The sequence below is a fragment of the Rissa tridactyla genome, unplaced genomic scaffold (assembly GCF_028500815.1).
Source record: "Rissa tridactyla isolate bRisTri1 unplaced genomic scaffold, bRisTri1.patW.cur.20221130 scaffold_29, whole genome shotgun sequence".
NCBI lineage: Eukaryota > Metazoa > Chordata > Aves > Charadriiformes > Laridae > Rissa > Rissa tridactyla.
Window position 1 is genome coordinate 1,173,132 of NW_026529507.1, and position 15,587 is coordinate 1,188,718.

The 15,587-nt window shown below is 51.4% G+C and overlaps 1 protein-coding gene and 1 pseudogene across 1 annotated transcript in view; one reads left to right on the forward strand and one right to left on the reverse strand.

Moving 5' to 3' along the window:
- The first annotated feature begins 1,471 nt into the window (after positions 1-1,471).
- LOC128903242 (olfactory receptor 14A16-like) lies at positions 1,472-2,439 on the forward strand (annotated as a pseudogene).
- An 8,054-nt stretch (positions 2,440-10,493) lies between these two features.
- LOC128903243 (olfactory receptor 14J1-like) overlaps positions 10,494-15,587 on the reverse strand; it is a gene marked incomplete at its 5' end in the record, with an annotated part of 29,245 nt that continues 24,151 nt past the window's right edge. The window contains one exon of the mRNA XM_054187255.1: positions 10,494-10,757. Coding sequence (XP_054043230.1) covers positions 10,494-10,757 — 264 coding nt within the window. The remainder of the gene's footprint in view (positions 10,758-15,587) is intronic.

Sequence of the window (15,587 nt, forward strand, 5' to 3'; positions counted from 1 at the left end):
GCTGCCAGGAGGGGTCTGCAGGGCAGAGCTGAGCCCCCAGCGGGTGGGATGGGCTGTGGGAGCAGGGACAGGGAGGAGACGTGGGCACAGAGCAGCAGCTCCTGGCAGGGGCAGCTCCAGGCAGCAGAGACATGGGAAGGAGAGGGAGCTGCTCTCAGAAATGCCATGGCAGGGGGGATTCAGGTACCTCCCTGCCATCCCCTGCAGAGCAGAAACTTTCCCTGGAGAAAACCCTTGGTCTTTTCTCCCACCTAGCATAGCCTCTGCTCTTAGAGCCATGGGGACTCAGTCTCCTCAGTGGCCTCACCCCGGAAGAGGAGAAATTATCGAGTAACCTACTGTCTGTCCCTGTCCCACCTCCATCAGCAGCTGCACTTGGCCTTTGTCAATTTTCCCCCTCCCATCCTTGCTCCTCTTGTTCTTATCACTGTACTAGGATGGGGCGGTGGGACTCAAATGCACTTCAGAGACAAAACCTGGGGGTCTTGCCGTACAAATTTGTCCATGGGAGTAAAGTGTGCCAGTCCCCTCCCCATCCCAATGCTCCCAGTGAAACAAATGAGATGACTCTCACTTCAGCACACTTTCAAGACATTTTCTTCTTTCCCTTCAGAGTCCTGCTGGGTGGCAGGCTGCCCTCCACAAGGGCACAGCTCTCCTGTTGCATCACTGTGTTATCAAGGACCCCATGAAGAAGACACCTCGGTGATAAGGCCATGGCAATGCTGCTGGGCGGCTATGCACAGGCAGCTGCAGTGAGCCCACTGAGTCCCTGGCTGGCAGGGCAGAGCTGAGATCCTCCTCTGGTATGATGAGACAGTGAGAGGAGTTTGGAGATCTGCACTTGGAGACTGGATTCCTCTGCTCTCTGCAGTGCCCAGTTCCTTCTCTGTGGAACATCTGTGGGTGATCGTCCTCCAGCTCAACGTGCTGCCAGCACAGGGCAGCTGAGAGCAGGGTTGATGGACAGACGGGCTGTCCTCAGTCTGCCAAAAGACACTGTCTCTTTGCCTCTCAGCACCCACAAGATTGCACTTGGCATGCAGCAGAAATGGCAGTGCCAAAAACACTCCTCAGGTTTGGTGAGGACAGAGTAGAACAAAATACACAAAACAAAATCCCCTCAACTTTGCTCTGCAGTCGGGTGAATGGGGAGTAATCAATGCTGAGAAGCTCTTTGGTGTCACAAGTGGATTTAATCTGAGATCACCCAAGTTCTTATTTACCCACTGCTGTAGAGCAGGACTCACTCCTCCAGAACCCACAGCAGAGCCCCCCTGCTCCCTGGAGCACCCTCAGCCAGCACCAATCAGAGCTCATGAAACGGACCTGCCAAGGCCTTCCTCTTCCGGAGGAGGAGGGTTCAGCAGGATTTCTATGGAAAATGCATCAGGTTTTGCTCAGACGAGTCTCTTCTAACTTGTCACTGTCTTTTCCATCTTCGACAGCCCCCCAAGGCCAGAGGCAGCAGATGTCCAACAGCAGCTCCATCACCCAGTTCCTCCTCCTGCAATTTGCAGACACGCAAGAGCTGCAGCTCTTGCACTTCGGGCTCTTCCTGGGCATCTACCTGGCTGCCCTCCTGGCCAACGGCCTCATCATCATGGCCATCGCCTGTGACCACCGCCTCCACACCCCCATGTACTTCTTCCTCCTCAGCCTCTCTGTTCTTGACCTGGGCTCCATCTCCACCACTGTCCCCAAATCCATGGTGAATTCTCTCTGGGACATGAGGGCCATCTCCTATGCAGGATGTGCTGCACAGGTCTTTCTGTTTGTCTTTTTCATTTCAGCAGAGTATTTTCTTCTCACCGTCATGTCCTATGACCGCTACGTTGCCATCTGCAAACCCCTGCACTACGGGACCCTCCTGGGCAGCAGAGCTTGTGTCCACATGGCAGCAGCTGCCTGGGGCAGTGGGTTTCTCCATGCTCTCCTGCACACGGCCAATACATTTTCCCTGCCCCTCTGCCAGGGCAACACAGTGGACCAGTTCTTCTGTGAAATCCCCCAGATCCTCAAGCTCTCCTGCTCAGACTCAGACTCCCTCAGGGAAGTTGGGCTTCTTGTGGTTAGTGTCTCTTTAGTATTTGTTTGCTTTGTTTTCATCGTGCTGTCCTACATGCAGATCTTCAGGGCCGTGCTGAGGATCCCCTCTGAGCAGGGACGGCACAAAGCCTTTTCCACGTGCCTCCCTCACCTGGCCGTGGTCTCCCTGTTTGTCAGCACAGGAATCTTTACCTACCTGAACCCCCCTCCATCTCCTCCCCCATTCTAGACCTGGTGGTGGCTGTGCTGTACTCCGTGGTGCCTCCAGCAGTGAACCCCCTCATCTACAGCATGAGGAACCAGGAGCTCAAGGATGCCCTGTGGAAACTGGTGCCTGGGTGGTTTTCAGAAGCTGCAGAGTGTTCATGTTCTTCAGCATATGACTCATAATGTAAGTCATTATAGGCCCAGCCTTTCTTTATTAGTTTTTGTTGTTGTCATTGTTGTTGGGTGAGGTTTTTTCTTTTCTTGATTTTTTGCCTGTGATAATGTTGTCCACAAAGAATTGTGGACACCCCACTTTGACTTCATTATAATCTACCTCACCAGTATGACCCAGTGACTATGTGAACAAGGATTTATACTCCTTCTTTAATCAAACAAAAGAAATGTATTTGCAGTGACTTATCTCTCTGACACCCAAGCATCTAAAACTGAACTAAATGCTGTTCCTCGCAATTTCCCTACCAAGTTAGAGGGGAAAAGAAGGACATAAAAAATTCCATGGAGAAAGGGCAATAGGACAAGCATGGAGTCTCCCATAGCTATGGAGTGAGGAATGTTGCCAGCCCTTAGACAAATCCCTTCCTCATCTCCCTTATGATCTGCATGGTGTGTGCATTTGGGAAAGCTCTCATCGTCATCATCATCATCACCATGCAGGAAAGCCAGCATCTGCATACTGCCATGGGCTGCTTCTTGAGGCATTTGTCTTCCCTGGAGATGTGCTACTGCACCAGCACCCTGCCACAGCTGATGGCCAGCTTCATGACTGGGGAAAGGACTATCTCTGCTCGTCATGGCGTTAGTACTGTTTTCTGCACCTTTGCCATGTACGCTGTGTTTACTACTGGTGACCACATCCTAGGATCAGCATTGGTTTCTGTGCCACCCTCTGCTCTCTGAAAAACTCATTGGCTGGCAGGTCGGTCTCCAGAGGGTAGCTGCACCTTCGCTAGGGTGATTTCTGTCATCTGCGGTAATCGTTTCAATCGTGTCCCAGATACAGATTTACGGAATTTTCACAGAATTTTCACAGAATTTCCAAGTTGGAAGGGACCTCTAGAGATCATCTAGTCCAACTCCCCTGCTAAAGCAGGATTGCCGAGAGCACGAGTCAGGACTGCAGGTCCAGGCAGGTCTTGAAAGTCTCCAGAGAAGGGGACTCCACAGCCTCCCTCGACAGCCTGTTCCAGTGCTCTGTCACCCTCACCATAAAGAAGTTTCTTCTCATATTTGATCGGAACTTCCTATGTTCCAGCTTGTGCTCGTTACCCCTCGTCCTGTTACTGGGAACCACTGAAAAGAGTCTGGCTCCGTCCTCCTTCAACCCACCCTTTAGATACTTGTCAACATTAATAAGGTCTCCCCTCAGCCTTCTCTTCTCCAGGCTCAAGAGTCCCAGCTCTCTCAGCCTTTCCTCATAAGGGATGTTCTCCAATCCCTCAATCATCTTTGTTGCCCTACGCTGGACTCTCTCCAGTAGTTCCCTGTCTCTCTTGAACTGGGGAGCCCAGAACTGGTCACAGTATTCCAGTTGTGGCCTCACCAGTGCAGAGTAGAGGGGGGAAATGACCTCCCTTGACCTGCTGGCCACACTCTTCCCTATGCAGCCCACAATTCCATTGGCCTTCTTGGTGACAATGGCACATTGATTGCTTGTGGATGATTTACTGTCTACCAAGACCCCCAGATCCTTTTCTTCAGAGCTGCTTTCCAGCAGGTCCACCCCTAACCTATACTGGTGCCTGACATTCTTCCTCCCCAGGTGCAGGACCCTACACTTGTCCTTGTTGAACCTCATGAGGTTCTTCTCTGCCCAGCTCTCCAGCCTGTCTAGGTCACGCTGGATGGCAGCACGGCCCTCTGGGCTGTCAGCCACCCCACCCAGTTTGGTATCATCAGTGAACCTGCTGAGCACACTCTCTGTCCCCTATTCCAGGTCACTGATGAATACATTAAACAATACTGATCCAAGTATTGACACCTGGGGGTCACCACTGGTTACAGGCCTCCAACTCAACCCTGCTCCATTAATCACAATGCTCTGAGTCCTGTCACACAGCCAGCTCTCCATCCACCTCACTGTCACCTTGTCTAGTCCACACTTCCTCAGTTGCCTAAGGAGGATGTTATGAGAGACAGTGCCAAAAGCCTTGCTGAAGTCAAGGTAGATGACGTCTGCTGCTCTGCCCTCATCCAGCCAACCTGTTATAACATCATAGAAGGCTATGAGATTGGCCAAGCATGACCACTTCCAATAACTTCCTGCTCCTTAACGTGCTTGGATATGACATCCAGAATGAGTCGCTCCATTACCTTCCCAGGGATGGAGGTGAGACTAACCGGCCTGTAGTTCCCTGGCTCCTCCTTCTTGCCCTTTTGAAGACTGGAGTGATATTGGCCTTCCTCCAGTCCGCAGGCACCTCTCCTGTTCTCCATGACCTTTCAAAGATGATGCAGAGCGGCCAAGCACTAATATCTGCCAGCTCTCTCAGCACTCACGGGTGCATCTCATCAGGGCCCATGGACTTATGGATGTCCAGTTTGGCCAAGTGGTCTCTAACCCGATCTTCCTCTACTGGGGAAAACTCTTCCTCTCTCCAGACCTTCCCCCTTGCCTCCAGGGCCTAGTATTCATGAGGGAGAGCTTTAGCAGTGAAGACTGAAGCAAAGAAGGCATTCAGTAGCTCTGCCTTCTCTGTGTCTTCCACCACTAGGGCACCCATCTCATTCGTTAGTGGGCCTACATTCTCCTTAGTCTTCCTTTTCCTATTGATATACTGGAAGAACCTCTTGTTATCTTTAACCGTGGTGGCCAAGATGAGTTCTGCTTGAGCTTTGGTCCTTCTAATTTTGCCCTGCAGAGCTTCACTACATCTTGGTATTTTGCATCAGTAGCCAAGCCCCTTTTCCAAGGATCATAAACTTTCTTTTTTTTCTTGCGGTCCAGCCAAAGCTCTCTATTTAGCCAGGCTGGTCTTCTTCCCTGTCTGCTTGTTTTTTTGAGACTTGGGGATGGCCTTCTCCCGAGCTTTTAAGAGTTCATCCTTGAAGTAAGACCAGCCTTCCTGGGCACCTTTGCCCTTCAGGACTGTCCCCCAAGGGACACTCTCAATCATGCTCCTAAGCAGGCCAAAGTTTGCCCTTCGGAAACCTAGGGTGGCAGTTCTGCTGGCTCCCCGCCTTGCTTCATCAAGAATCGAAAATTCTATCATTTCATGGTCACACTGCCCAAGACGACCTTCAATCTTTACATCCCCTACAAGACCTTCTCTGTTAACAAGCAGCAGGTCCAGTAGGGCACTTTCCCTAGTTGGCTTCCTCACCAGCTGTGTTAGGAAGTTGTCTTCCACACACTCCAGGAACTGCCTGGACTGTGCCCTCTCTGCTGCATGATATTTCCAGCAGACATCTGGGAAGTTGAAGTCCCCCACAAGAATAAGGGCGAGTGATCACAAGACCTATGGCAGCTGCTTATAGAATATTTCATTGGCCTCTACATCCTGGTTGGGGGGTCTATAACAAACTCCCCCCATGATGTCCGGCTTATTGGCCTTCCCCTTGATTCTTATCCATAAACACTCAACAATGTCATCATGCACATTGTTAAGTTCTTGGTTCCTTCGAACAATTCCCCTTGATCCTCTCCTTAGCAACTACTCAGCGACTATCTCCAATCATCCTTAGCGACAGAGCCAGTACATAAAGCTTGATTACCTACGGAGCCACGGTTAACTTCAAATTCAATGATGGATATCAGGGCTTGCGCACAGGTCAGGGATAATCCAAAGCTTCAGAACAGGAACCACTTGCTCGAGTGGAAACAACTGGTGTCTCGTTGCCTGTGGGAGGGATGGGAGATTAAGAGTGCACCCAAACGAACTTTTTGCCGTTAGGGATGAGTCTCTGGAGCTCACAGCCAGAAGATGTTCATTGAGGGTAGTCGTGGCAGCTCGCCTCACCGAGCAACGTGCTGCTGCTGGTTTTGGGGCTAACTATTTCCCAAGTTTGGGTTTATGAAGTGCTTTTTAGTTATCAGTTGATGTCATGCTTGCACGCAGGTCTGGCCCTGTCCTGTGGGGCCTCGTACGTTAGGCCCAGGGGACCATCAGCCCTTGGGATGGGGAATTTCTCATGCGCAGCAAATTCTCTAACTCCGTGCGATTTTGGGGAGCCTGGAAATCCCAAGGGAATAGTTAGTGGTGTGCGAGGATGAGGATGGCAAGGAAGGCTAAAGGGCGGTCTCAGCGTAATCATTTTTATCTTGAGCAGTTTTTTTCTATCTTTCAGGCAGTGCGGTGAGGGACTTTGGGTTTTGTCTGATGAAGGATAGCACTAAAATCCGCATGCAGCCATGGGTTGTGGCCCAGCAGTCAGAATAAGAGCAAACACTCAGCAAATGGGGGATGAGGGAACCGCAGTTGGGGACTTGGTGGGAGGTTGGTGCAGTGCCTGGGCTGTGCGGGCCCTCGCAGTTGACATTGACTTTCTCCCCATCACTTGGCCAATTCTGCTGAAGTCAACAGCACGGTTGTTATGGCCAGAGGATGCCCCCGTGTTGGCCAGAAATGCAACAAAATGCCCAGTGAAGCACTGTCTGTGCTTACGTCATAAAGAGTGCTGCCAGCCTCCCGTGTTCTACACAACATTCTGATGCACTTGCTCAGTGGCCGCAGCTCTTGCAGCTCGCTGCTGCTCTGGGAGTGAACCTCGCCAGTTTGGTCAGGTTTTGAGAGAAGAAGGAAAAACTTCCTTGCCTGATGGGCTGCAAAAGGACTCTTGGCGCAGCACGGTGATGTTGGTGGTGCTGGGAAGGGACTGTGGCAGTTGTTAGAGGAGAGCTAGTCATGCTTTGCTGGGAAAGACGTAACTTATTTAGTGCAGCTCCTCACACCTCCCCTCTTCCTAAGTGTCTGCTGATCGTGCTGTATCTGTTCCCAACTTGCCTTCCTCACCTCCTCTTCCTTATGATTTCAGGCACCTCAACATGGGCAGCCATTTTCAGGCAGAGCTCCCAAACCTCCAGGACAGATCCCGTTTGGCCGAGGAGGAAAAGGGAGCATCTCTGGGGTGGAAGCCCTGGGGAGACACAGAGATGAACCCGGAGACACAGGACAAAAGTTTCTCTTAACGCTTTTCTTCCCCAGTTACCCCTGGGATAGTAGGGGTCAAAAACTCCCCGTTTTCACAGCACCTTTTTGGGCTCTCGGATTCTCTCCCTTCTCTTCTTGGCCGCCTTCACCCCTGGTAGCGTTAGCGGGAAGGAGATGGCTCAGTTCTGGCCGGACAATGATCAAATAATAACCGGTGGTGCTCTGAGCAGCACCCTCCATGAGAAATGGGCGTTTGTAGGTGTCACACTTCATCTGCTCAAAGCCCCATCCAACCTGGTCTTGAACACCTCCAGGGATGGAGCCTCCAAAACTTCTGTGGGCAACCCGTTCTTTTCTGGGCTGCTCTCGAGCCATTCTCTGCCCAGCCTTGGTTTGTGCTTGGGATGATGTCCTCTTGCAACTTGAAGCTTAACATTTTGTTGGTGTTATCCTCCTTGCTTGGCTTTGTCTTGTTTTAATATACTGATCTCTGGGGGATTATGCGTATTGCTTCCGTTTGCAAAGGCAAGAGATGATAAAATTGGGGTGGGATGCAGTTAGAGGGACATGGGCGTGTGGTGCCAGTGTGGGTGCCCTGGGACCCTCTGCCCAGGCTGCAGCTGCAGCTTCCGAGGGGCTCTGCTCTCCAGCAGGTCCTCTGTGACAGTGGCCAGTCCCCGGCACGTGCTTCAGAGACACTGCGTCCTCTGGAGATACCGCTGGGCACTGATGGTCAGACTGCAGAGCTCTGCCTAAAGAACTGAGACATTTTGGCACGTGTATGAGCACAATCTCATCAACTAACACAAAATAACTGAAATAATTTAAATATCATGTAATTGTTTTCTGATGAGATCAAAATGAGTGGTTTTCAGGGTGTGCATTAATAGGAAGAGGAGAGCTATTGACCTTCCACTCTGTTTGCATCGTCAGTACTCTCTCGATCAGGCTGTGCATTTAATCTCCCTCATCTTTCACGTATTTCCACAGCTCTCTAAAAAATAGACCATGTCTGGAGTCACCTTTCCAGCAGCACATCTGAACAGAAGCACATGTGATTGCTCTCTAGATTTGCCCTGCCCTTCCTCTTTGATCACTTAGACACATCTCAACATCCAGAAGATGCTTTGAGCTTCAGGGAGTGAAAAGCTTGTCTATATTCCAGTAATGTGTCTAATTCTGTCTGTAGCCAACTCTTTAATTGTGGTTACTTTTTAGATTACTTTCTGTGTAAAAGATTTCTTGCATGGTTCTGCCTTGTGGAACATGAACCTCATTGGTGGCAGACTGTACTTGGCACACAGTTGAGGAGTGGTTTAATTTAATCCTCGAATTCCAGAATCCCAGAATGGCTGTGGTTGGAATGGTCCTTAAAAATCATCCTCTTCCATTTCACACTTACCCTTGGCTCTACTTAAGATCTGAGCCACACTTTGACTCCAGGTGAACTCTTCTGTCAAAAACAACAGCGTTTTTCCTTTCACACTCGGGTTCGGAGAGGGACTCCCAGAAACCTCAGCCACCTTTTTCCTCTACAGCACCGCTTGCTTCCAGAGACTGCTTCCCTGACTGAAGGAAGCTGTGGGTTCTCACTGGTGCCCACCCAATGGCGGCAGCAGCTGAAGAAGTATATCCTGATCAGCCTGTGCGGGTACAGTCTGGAGAGCCAGGCCGGACAAGGACTTAGAGCCTGTTTTGCCCAGTTGCCCCACACTGTTCCTCCATGAGTTCCTCGGCTCTTGCAGCATCGAGGCCTATGGTCAGCAGGACCCCGTGAGTCTTGTGCTGCCAGTGGGCGGGAGGGAGCCAGTCAGCCTTCTGCAGCCCATCAGTCTCTCTAGGAGGAGACCCAGGTCTGCCTTAGGCACTAATTCTCTCCAGCGCCTGGGCCGTGGTCCTCATGGTCTCCCCATGGCAGGTACCCAGGCATGGGAGTGCAGGGTGTTCGCAGCCCTGCTCCAGTTGCTGAACACAGACCCCGTAGCCTACTGTTGTGCTGTGGGCTGGGCTGGCCACTGACCACCTACTCACCCATGGTTCCAGCTTGAAGCTCACTGCATTCCCATGGGAGAATGCACCCGCACAGAGGGCAGTTGGGAAGAGGCTCTAATGAGAACCGGGCACAGGCTCGTGCAGGGCTCCATCAGAGCAGCCTGCCGACTGGAAACCTGTTTACACTTACACAGTGCCTTTTTCCCCTTTGCTCTCTTTTCCTGTTTTGTTGCCAAACAGCTTTGTTGCTGATTCTGTTTTCCTTTAGACTCAAGAGGAGTTTTCCGTGACTACAAACTCCAGGAACTTAACTGAGTGCCTTAACTTCAGTATTACAAGTAACATACAGATTATGGTGCTGCAGGCATCCTAGTCAAGAGAAGGCTTAAAGGGAAATTGGAAGGAGACCATTGCAATGGCTCTGTGCGTCTGTAGAAGAGATGCTTTCAAAATGATCATAAAATCATAGAATCCTTTAGGCTGGAAAAGGCCCTTAAGATCGTCAAGTCCAACTCTTAACCTAACACTGCCAAGTCCACCAGTTAATTTTGAAGGTGACTCATTTTGGCTAATCTTGGAGGTGGTTAATTTTGAAGGGGGTTGACTGAGCTCAATCCCTTGGTTTCAAGTCAATCCACTGCCTCAGACCAGTCTCTCCTCTCGTCAATGTGCATGATGAGATGGGAGAGTGCCTGGACCAGCCAGGGGATTAATGACCTAAGTTCTCTGGTTGCACACTGGCACAGGCTTGATGCCCAGCTACACCACCGTTAGAAATGGAACATCATTCACACAGCTTTTGCCAGAAATATCAGTTCCCAGCTGGCAGTCCAGAATACCCATGCAAACCAGCCAGGCAGGAGAGGCATCTTCTTTTTCTGAAGAGAAGTGGGTTGGATCAGTACTTTTCATGTCATTGGGTGAAGACACAGAGAAAAGCAGAATCCCTACAGAGCACAATTCTGGTCTCCCATTTTCTGGAAGGAAGAGGAAGCCTGACAAAAGGGAAGGAAGGTTGACAAATGTAACAAGATGAATTTCCCCAAGCATGATATTAGTTACTCTTGTCACACCTTCAACTGACCGGGTACCAAAATGGATCCTCACAGTTCTACTATATCTCTCCTAAAGACCGTCTCAGTCATTCAAGCGTTGAAAATCCTCCTTTTCACACTGCTGCTGGTGGTTGATCTGCTCACTGTCATGGGGAATGCAGTCACCATTGCCATCATTTGGCTCCACCACCAATAACGCCCCCACGTATCTCATCCTCAGCACCTTGTCCTTCTTGGATAGTTGGTTCACTTTGGTCATCACCCCTAACGTGTTTGGCAGTCCCATGTTGGAGGTTAAGGTGCTTCTGGGGCTGCTTACAAGTCCTCGACCTTCTGCTCTGACTTCCTGGGCACAGATGAGTTTAACCTTTGTATTGTGATGCGTTTCATTTGCTGCAGGGTCATTTGTAACCCCTCATACTGCGCTGTCCTTATGAACTCCTGGTTGTGCTCCATCCTCATCTTTAGCTGCTGGGGAATGATAACTCTACTTGTGCTCAGCCCCACCATCTCGTATGCCATTAGACCCTCTGTGCCCAAAGTAGTGACTCCTTCTCCTGCGGCATCATCCTTTGCTGGGAGCAGCCTGCGTGGGCACTGGCTACTATGGAACAGGAGCGTTGCTCTCTCCTCCGCTGTGTTGTTGAGCTCATTCACCCTGACTACTGTGGTTTATGCCTACATTACACGCACCACCCTGAGGACAACCTGTGTGCCAAGCCACAATAAGGCCTTCTTCCCCTGCATACGCTTCACCCGCTTATCTTCTATTTCTTCACTCACTAGCGCATACGCTAGCTGCAGGTTTGATGATGCAGGGCCTGAGGAGAAGCTGCTTTGCTCTAAGCTGTCTGCAAATTTGCAGGTTCCCCTAAGAAAGAGTTTTCAGGAGAACTAAGTCTTTATACCTATCTGTTTGTACCTATTTCTCATAAGATTATCCCTCATAGAAAAGCAACCTCATTAGAGGCAGCTTCTGCTTAGCATATGGCTGCAGAGGGTGTTTTAGTGTTTCTCAAACATGATTATTCTTTACTTTTCTTTGCTTGCAAAGGGGAAAAATCCTTCTGTGCCTGGGCGCAGCCAGGTCTCCAAGGAGCTCGGGTGGGAGCTGGTGCAATGGAGCTGTAACATCCAGCTGCAGAGATCAGTGGAGAAGTCTGATGGAAGGAAACTGATGTAAATCCCAGTTGGCCAATGACAGAGATGGTGGGGTTGTGGGGGTGAGGAGCAAGGATGTCCATACAGTGTCACCTCAAGGGACTGCTTTTCCTAAACATCCAGACCTCCTGAGGAGACCCTCTGGATCAATATCAATTGCAGAAAACTACTATCACCTCTTCTGTAAACTGAAAGGTAAATTAAAAAAAAAACACCTTTAAAATGATAATAATACTAAGAAGAAGAAATATTAGGTTCTCTTTGAAATCTTCCTTCTTAACTACACTATGAAAAAACTCCAATTCACTGTAGATGTCTTGAAGACTTGAAGGAAATTGAAGGAAGAGAAATAGGTCTTTAGGGCTTTCTGTACTTTAATGAGCCCCGTGGCGTATTTAGCTCTGTGTCCATGAACCTCAGATACTGAGAGAAGATTGAAAAAACTGTTCAAGAAGTCAGAAGAAAAACTCAAAGTACCTGGAAGCATTAATGGGCCCCACTGAGGGCCACTACTGACAAAGTCTCCCCATGGGCTCGTTAGAGGAGATAGCTGGAGGCTGTGATTGCAGGAAGGCAAAGGCACAGTGCAGGTGGCTGTAATGTGGAGAAAACTGTTGCTTTGTTTGATGAAGCAGAAGGGCCAAACCTGACCCTCAGGCAGACCAGTGCCTGAGATCCTGCCCCTCAGGTGTGGCTCAGGGCTCTTCCTGGGGGCAGTGGGGTGTGAGGGTGAGCAAGGCCAAGGGTAGGGAGACTGTGCAACACCTCCCTCCTTCCCCATGCAACCGTGAAGCAGAAACCAAGCCCAGAGCCTCAAAATAAAGTTTCTTCTGGTGGGCCTTGGTGGCAGAGGCAACTGCCATAGCCAAGGGGACAAAGACCTTGGTGCTGTTGGGCTTTTTAGCCTTGCCAGAGCCCTACACCATCTCTGCTGCAGGCTGACCATCACTGTCCCATGCCTGTGCCTCTTTCCTTGTAGGCTGCAGGCACCCATCGTGCTTTCCCACATCGCTCTCACCCTGGCATTTCCGTATCTTTTCTGATGTCTCTCCACTCTCACCGGCTGTTCCTTGAAACACAAAGCCATGGGCTAATACAGACTCCCTCTGGGTGACCTCTTGCACCACAGTGCAACCCTTTGGGTGAGATTTCTTTTTCCTCACATGCAGTCCAAACCTTCCAAGCTGCAGTTTCTTGAGGTTTCCTTCTCTTCCTACTACCAAGAAAAGCTCCATGATCTCTGAAGCCACCCTTCAAGCAGGTGCAGGCTACTCCTAGAGAGCCCTGGGCCTCCACTTCAAAAGGTACAGAAGCCCAGCTCCCTCAGCTTCTCCACAAAGGCCTCAAACGCCATCCTGGCCAATGTCCTTTGGAGCTTCTCCACTTCCTCCTCCTTCCTTCAGAACAGAGAGCCCCACACACAGACACACTAGACCAGATGTGGCCACAACAGTGCTGGGTCAGGGGGGATGATAAGTGCCTTGTCTGGGTGGCCGTGTGCCCCCTAATGCAGCCCTGTGTGCAGCTAGTCCAGTTCACGGTCCGCATGTACCACTGGCTAAAGTTGCATCCCTTGTAATGCCCAGGACCTTCTCCTCGGGGTCAGTCCTTGGCCAGTCAGGTCAAAGCATGCCCTCATCTCTGGGGTGATCCTTTGTTGCTTTGTTGCCTGGAGCAACGGTGGATCAGGCTTTGTTGCACGCCTGAGCTTGGCCCTGGTGCCACGACTGAGGTCCAGCACACCTCTGCTCTGACACAAAGAACCTATAATGAAGGAGAGGAAGGGGCACGTGGAAAAGGCTTTGTGCCGTCCCTGCTCAGAGGGGATCCTCAGAACGGCCCTGAAGATCTGCACGTAGGACAGCACGATGAAAACAAAGCACCCGAAGCCTAAACAGGCACTGACCACAAGAAGCCCAACTTCCCTGAGGTAGGAGTGTGAGCAGGAGAGCTTGAGGATCTGGGGGATTTCACAGAAGAACTGGTCCAGGGCATTGCCCTGGCAGAGGGGCAGGGAAAATGTATTGGCCGTGTGCAGGAGAGCATAGAGAAACCCACTGCCCCAGGCAGCTGCTGCCATGTGGACACAAGCTCTGCTGCCCAGGAGGGTCCCGTAGTGCAGGGATTTGCAGATGGCAACGTAGCGGTCGTAGGCCATAATGGTGAGAAGACAATACTCTGCTACCATCAGAAAAGGCAAGAGAAAAACCTGTGCAGCACATCCTGCATAGGAGATGGCCCTGGTGTCCGAGAGAGAATTGGCCATGGCTTTGGGTACAGTGGTGGAGATGGAGCCCAGGTCGAGGAGGGCGAGGTTGAAGAGGAAGAAGTACATGGGGGTGTGGAGGCGGTGGTCACAGGCAATGGTGGTGATGATGAGGCCGTTGCCCAGGAGGGCAGCCAGGTAGATGCCCAGGAAGAGCCTGAAGTGCAAGAGCTGCAACTCCCATGTGTCTGCAAATGCCAGGAGGAGGAACTGGGTGATGGAGCTGCTGTTGGACATTTGGTGCCTCTGGGCATGGCTGACCATTGAAAGAGGAGAAGACATTGACAAGTTACAGCTGACTTCTTGAGTCAATCCTAAGCTAGTTCCCCCAACACCCCCTCAGAATTACTTCTCTTTGAGGGAGCTCCACTCATCTTTTTTGTGAGCTCAGGTTTTTGCTGCTGAGTGAGGGCACTTGCTCTGAAGGGGCAGAAATCCTCATCTTTCCCATTGCTCTCAGCCTGACCACTGGTGAGCCCTGAGCGACAAATGGGCTCCCTGTGCCCTAATGCAGAGTCAGGAGAGCCGGTCTGCCCATGAGTGACCTGCTGGTCACCACACAGGTGCCCTCTGCTTACACGTCTCTCTGTTAGAGGATGTTCTCACTAGAAACCTTCTTGAAGAAGAAACGGGAGTTTTCTGAGCTCAGAAGAGTCCAGTTTCAAAGTCCATTTCTCCAAACTCTTCCCTCTCTCCCTGTGCAGCTGAGCAGAGAGTGATGCAGAGGGGTGGCCTGGCTCTCTGCTGCCTGGAGTTGTCCCTGCTGGGAGCTGTTTCTCTGTCTCCAAGTCTCCTCCCTGCCAGTGCTCACAGACCCCATCCCACCCGCTCTGTGCTCAGCTCTGCCCTGCAGGCACCTCCTGGCAGAAGGGCACTGCTCAGAGGCACCTCCCTGTCAGCAGGTCCTAAGGAGTAGTTCAGATAAGCACTGATGCCGCAAGCAAAGGTGATGCCGGTGCTGTCTGTAGGTAGAGGAGTGGGGGAAGGCACTTACGAGGCTTTTGGCAGATCTGCTGATCCCTCAGTGCAACAGGTCAGGAGGCTCAGTCTTAACCTTTAGAGCCCCTTTCTCCTTTCCCTTAGAAGCAAGCTGAGATCACAAATCCTGGAAAGATCTTCAGCTCTAGGATAGGCACTGCCTTGACCATTGCTCTTGAAATGCTGCCTCTGCCAATGTCCTGGTGTGATGTGGAGCTGTGAGCTGCCCTGGCCCATGCAGCACCTTCTCACAAAAGAAGGACCCTGCCCTGGCAGAGGTCACTCCTCTTACCCACAGCTTCTCCCCGCAGTGCCATGGGGAGCTCCCCAGGCAGGCTGAGAGCTGACCCTGGCAGGCGGCAGAGTCCCTGCCCCGGCAAACAGATCCCTGCAGCACAGGGACCCTGCTCTGAGGGACAACCGTGGCCACCCCTGGCTGCACACCCACCTTCACACCCCTGCAGCCGCCCCTGTCCCTGTCATGCCCTGTCCCTCTGATGGTGCAGCAGGGAAGCCCTGCTCTGAGCACGTCCTCCTCCTCTGTAGAAGACAGAGAGCCCACAGGCTGTGGGTTATGCCAGCTTTAGGAGATCCCTTCACGAACTGCAGCTGCATTGCCCTGCACCCAGAGACTTACTGTGTCAAGGACTGCAAAGACTTCTCCTCTCTTGAGCACTCAGCATCCTCCCACTCCTGACTGCCTTTAAACCTTTTTCTGCCTCCCTCCTCTGCCCTCGCTGCCTGCAGGCAGTGCCCTCAGCCCTGCTGCGC